The sequence below is a fragment of the Nannospalax galili genome, unplaced genomic scaffold, assembly GCF_000622305.1.
Source record: "Nannospalax galili isolate Female #2095 unplaced genomic scaffold, S.galili_v1.0 scaffold548, whole genome shotgun sequence".
NCBI lineage: Eukaryota > Metazoa > Chordata > Mammalia > Rodentia > Spalacidae > Nannospalax > Nannospalax galili.
In genome coordinates this window covers 734,533-739,990 of record NW_008358999.1, presented here as the reverse complement: position 1 = coordinate 739,990, position 5,458 = coordinate 734,533, and the positions used below count along the sequence as shown (strand labels likewise).

The window sequence follows — 5,458 nt, the reverse complement described above, 5'->3', positions numbered from 1 at the left end:
TTTTTTTTTTTTTTTTTTTTTTTTGAGACAGAATCTCAGCCTTAGGCGGGCCTCAAACTCATAGCAACCTTTCTGATTTAGTTTCTCAAGTTCTGGGATTACAGGCCTGAGAGGCATGAGCCGCCATGCCATGAGAAGTTACTTATGAGTGCAGGTTTTGGTCCCAGCTCTTGGGAGGCAGAGGCAGGCAGATCTCTTGAAGTTCAAGACCAGCCTGTTCTATATAGAGAGTTCCAGGCCAGCTGGGACTGTAGGGAGACCCTGTTCAAAAGACCAAAACTAACTAACTAACTAACTAACTAACTAACTAACTAACTAACTACATAAATAAATACGTAAATAAATTTTTAAAAAGTGCAGGTTTTGGGCGAGGCATGGTGACACACACTTGTGGTCCCAGCACTCAGGAAGCAAGAGGATCACCACAAGTTCAAGGCTAGTCTGGTCTACTTAGTGAGCTGCAAGATAGCCTAGCTGGAGAGTAGACCCTGTAAATGAATGAGTGAGTGAATGAATGAATGGAAGCACAGGCTTTGGATTTAGACAGACCTGCTTTGCGCTTTGCTTCACTGATAAACTGCTTGGTTCAGTCGCTCTTCAGCCATGTGCTGGGCTCGGAGCTGAGGGCAGTACAGCAAAGAATTAAGGCAGGGATCTTCAGGGCAGAGGCTCAATGTCTGGGTACAATTCTTCCAGGATGTAGGATTCTATGGGGCTCCCTAAAGACCACCAGCACCTGAACCAGCTGAGCCTTAGCTTTCTCCATGTCACAGCTGGCCCCCACCTTCCTCTTGGTTCCTTAGACTCGAAGAATCAGCATCTTCTGGGAGACTTCTGAAGATAGAACCTCAGATCCCACCCTAGACCTGCAGTGTGTGTGTGTGTGTGTGTGTGTGTGTGTGTGTGTGTGTGTGTGTGTGTGTTTGGGCTGGTGTAGTATCTTCCTCAATTATTCTCCACCTTAACTTTTTATTTATTTTATTTTTATCTTTTTTTATATGTATGAGTGTTTTTCCTACCTGTGTGTATGTGCACTGTGTGTGTGCCTGGTGCCTGCAGAGGCCAGAAGAGGGCATCGGATCCCTAGGAACTAGAGTTACAGAGGGTTGTGAGCTGCCATGTGTGTGCTGGGAACTGAACCCAGGTCTTCTGCAAGAGCAAGTGCTCTTAACTACTGAGCCATCTCTCTAGCCCTCCATCTTACTTTCTGAGAGAGGATCTCACACTAACCCTGGAACTCAATAATTCAGCTAGGCTGGCCAAACATCGGACTCCAGGCATTCACCTGGCTCCACCTCCCCAGTGCTGGGATTAGGGACTCTTGCAGTCATACATCATCTATGCCTTTTTACATGGGTGCTGGGGATCTGAACTCATCCTTGTACAATAGACACTTTATCAAAGGCTGAGTCTTCTCCAGCCCCCAGGCTACATTTTAAGGAGATTCCTGGGCAGGTCATGTGCAAGGTAAGTTGAGAAGTGTCCACAGGCTAGACTTGGTGCTCCTGGGAATGGGCGAGAAAGGGAAAATGCAGGGTTTAAACTCAGGTTTTGGGCTGGCTAGATGACTCAGTGCATAAGGGTGCTTATCACCAAGCCTGATGACCTGAGTTCAATCCCCTGAACCCACATGGTCGAAGGAGAGAACCAACTTCTCTGCAAGTTGTTTTCTAACCTCCTCAAGAAGGCTGTGGTACATGTATGCGTGCATGCCCACATATACCACACACCACACACAAGCACACACACACACACACACACTCAAAAAAAAAAACAAACAAAAAACCCACAAAACCAAACTCAGGTCTCTCCTGTGCTGAAGTCTCACTCTAACACTACAATTTCCCTGTCTTTGTATATAACCTAAATCCTACATGAAAGCATGTGCAAATGAATGCAGAATTGGATGGATGAGACCCCATGGCTGGCTGTGCCAATACAAACCTCTGACCCTTCCCTTCCTTTTAGGTGTGAAGTTGGCACGCCCCCTAAAGGCCATCCCCACAGCTCACTTCACTTTTGTTATCGACTGTGCCACTGGGAAACAGATCTGTCTGGATACACCCCCAGTGCTACGTCAAGAACCCATACCCAACCAAGGATGTGTCACTCGACCCATCAAGACCTATATGTTGATCTGTAGAGAAAACAGGCTGTATGGGACTCGGGATGTTCCACCGGGTTTCAGACTTCTTCCTGAGACCAAGGACACCTTGCCACCCTACAGAGGACATGCGGCTCCAGCTTCCGTCCCTGCCAGCCCACCCTCGCCCCAGGATGTTCCTAAAATCAAGCCGAGTCCCTTGAAGGCTGAGTCCTTGTGGTCTTCAACTTGGAGGGCAATTAAGGACTCACTCAAAGCCCTCTCCTCCTGTGTCTGTGGGCAGGCTGAGGAGCTTGGTAGCATCAGTGTGGGAGGGGGACCTGGTGTTCTGGGCAGCCTTGATTGCCAGCCAAGCAGGAGTCTTCGGAGCCTGAGCACAGGAAATCATACTGGACCCAGGGAAGGACATGGGAAATGCCCATGAAAGCACACCTCTGTCTTCCTCCTCCTCTGTGGCCAGGCAAGGCACTGGCACTCAGAAAGGCCCTAGTACCAACAGAGCATCTTTTATATCCTGGCCCTGTGAAGCCTAGTAATGACATCATGGCTTTCTTGAAGCTTGTGTTCTTGATGAGGAGAGGAGAGGATGGTTAAACAACTGACCAAATAAATAAAAATGATGATTCTGAGCAGGGCTGAGCACTGAGCAGGAGGGCACTGTGCTTCCCCAGTGTTGTGCTGGGGAGAGAGGCTCACTGAGCTGACCCTGGGAATGTTCTTCTCCCCACAGAATCCACACTGTGGGCATCTCATCACAGGGCAAACCAGGGAGGGTATCAGGATGCCGCCAATGTAATGGTCAGGGGTAGTGTATTGGTTGTTGTTCAGTTTGACTCAGTCCCCGAGGGGGCTTGGAAGGTATAGGACCCCAGGGTAGGGGTAGAGGGAGGGTACTCTTCTGACCTCCTTAGGAGAGTTGACCTAAAGGAAGGACTCCACTCTCAAAAAGGAGGGAGGTTGGGGTGGGGTGTAGATCAGTTGGTATAGTGCTTGCCTAGCATATATGATGCACTGGATTGGATTCCACTACCAAATAAACTGGGCATGATGGTACACACCTGTAATACCAGCACTTGGGAGATGGAAGAAAAAGGACCAGGTTCAAGGTCATCCTCAGCTATATAGGGAATCTGAGGTCAGCATGGCTGACCTTGTCTCAAAAAAGAAAGAGGGCTTGGCATGGTGGTGTACACCTTTATTCCCAGCACTTGGGAGGCAGAGGCAGGTGGATCTCTGTGAGTCGAAGTCAGCCTGGTCTATGTAGAGAGTTCTAGGCCAGCTAGTGCTACATAGTGAGACTGTCTCAAAACAGAGAGAGAGAGGAGAGAGAGAGAGAGAGAGAGAGAGAGAGAGAGAGAGAAGAGAGAGAGAGAGAGAGAGAGAGAGAGAGAGAGAGAGAGAGAGAGAGGTGTGATTTGGGATGTAGCTAAGCAGAGTGCTTGCCTAGCATGCATGAAGCTTAGTATCATATAACCGGGATGGTGGCACACAACTGTAATCTCAGCACTTGGGGATGGGGGCAGGATAATTAGAAGTATAAAGCTCTCCTTGGTTATGTAGTGAATGTGAGGCTAGCCTGGGTTACATGAGACCCTTCTAAGAAAAGAAGGAAGGAAAGGAGGGAGGCACGGAGGGAGGGAAGGAAAGTCAGTTACATAGAACAAAAGAGATGATTGCATGGCAGGCTCACACTGACCCCTAGGGACACAGAAAGAAAGGGAGCTTGGTTCTTGCACAGAGTATTCTCAAGCCCAAATGAGGTCACTGGTGGGGAGTGAGGGTGTATGTTAGTCTAAGAGTGCAAAGCAGAGGCTAAAATTGTGTCAAAGTGTCCCACAGCTCCCAGGTAAAAACTGCTGTTTGTTTGTTTATTCTATGACCATGTTATTTAGGGTTTTTTTTTTTTTTTTAGGGTGGGGGTGTGGTAATAGGATCTTGCTATGCAGCTCTGGCTGGCCTAGAATTCACTGTGTAGACCAGACTGGCCTCAAACTCTTGGGCTACCTCCTGCCTCCTCCTACCAAGTGCTGGGATTACAGGCATGTGCCACCACACCTGACTATTAAATGCCTTTTAAACTAGATACTATATACGCCAGCAATTAACACATGCTGACCATTTACTGCGTGTCAGAGAAAAAAACGGGTTCATAGTGCCAGTCCAGGGAAACACTTTATTTTTAAATTTTTTATATTTATTTTTTATTTTATGTGTATGGGTGTTTTGCCTGCATGTTATGTAAGTGCACCACTGGCATGTAATGCCCATGGAGGCCAGAAGAGGGTGTCTGATCCCCTGGAACCAGAGTTACAGTCAGTTGTTAGCCACCACCATGTGGGTGCTGGGAACTGAACCTGTGTTCTCTGCAAGAGCAGTCAGTGCTCTTAACTGCTGAGCTGTCCTTCCAGCCCTTGTTTTTTTTTTTTGAGATGGGGTCTTTCTGTAGCCACAGCTTGCCTGGAACTTGCTATATAAACCAGGTTGGCCTCAATCTCACAGAAATCCACCTGCCTCTGCCTCCCGAGTGTTGGGATTAAAGGCTTGTGCCACCAAGCTTGATGGGAAACACTTAAATAATTGTTTTTTTTCTGCTGAGCTGTCCTTCCAGCCCTTGTTTTTTTTTTTTGAGATGGGGTCTTTCTGTAGCCACAGCTTGCCTGGAACTTGCTATATAAACCAGGTTGGCCTCAATCTCACAGAAATCCACCTGCCTCTGCCTCCCGAGTGTTGGGATTAAAGGCTTGTGCCACCAAGCTTGATGGGAAACACTTAAATAATTGTTTTTTTTTTTTTCATTGTTTTTGCTACTAACACTGAGATGTTGGCACATGCATCTCTAATCTGTATGTATCTGATTATTACTAGTCATAATCAGTTGCACTTGGATCCTTGGCACCTGTGTGTATGTCTATAAAGTCATCGGGTAGATTTCAATGGTACAAGGCACAATTGTGAAGCTCATTTTGATATTGTGCAAATGAAGCTAGCGAGTAGAGAGGAGGGACAAGAATGGGGCCGGAGGGATTGTCCCACACACCTCACCCTTTTCTTCCTCATCATGGTTCACTTGGCACCTTTCTAATCTCTGATTTTACACTTCATAGGAGAGTCACAGGGCACCTTACATGATTTCAGTTAGTTTCCCAATCTCACAGGGCCCAGATCGAAACTTGGCAGTGCCTCCTAGACAGCTCTCTCTAACCAGGTTGGTGACTCCCCGGGTGGTGTGATGAACACTGTCGTGCCATAGAGACAAGGTGCTAGGGCTCCGCTACAGCTGGCAGGAGCCTCTCCAGAGGGCAGGAGGAGATTTGATGCAATCCCGTCACACGAGGATGTTACTGATGTGAGAGA

At 47.6% G+C, this 5,458-nt stretch overlaps 1 protein-coding gene across 1 annotated transcript in view; it reads left to right on the top strand.

Moving 5' to 3' along the window:
• Srarp (steroid receptor associated and regulated protein) overlaps positions 1–2,557 on the top strand; it is a 3,647-nt gene extending 1,090 nt beyond the window's left edge. Inside the window, exon 2 of the mRNA XM_008822676.2 lies at positions 1,969–2,557. Coding sequence (XP_008820898.1) covers positions 1,969–2,528 — 560 coding nt within the window. The 3' untranslated portion in view covers positions 2,529–2,557. The remainder of the gene's footprint in view (positions 1–1,968) is intronic.
• Positions 2,558–5,458: the final 2,901 nt, after the last annotated feature.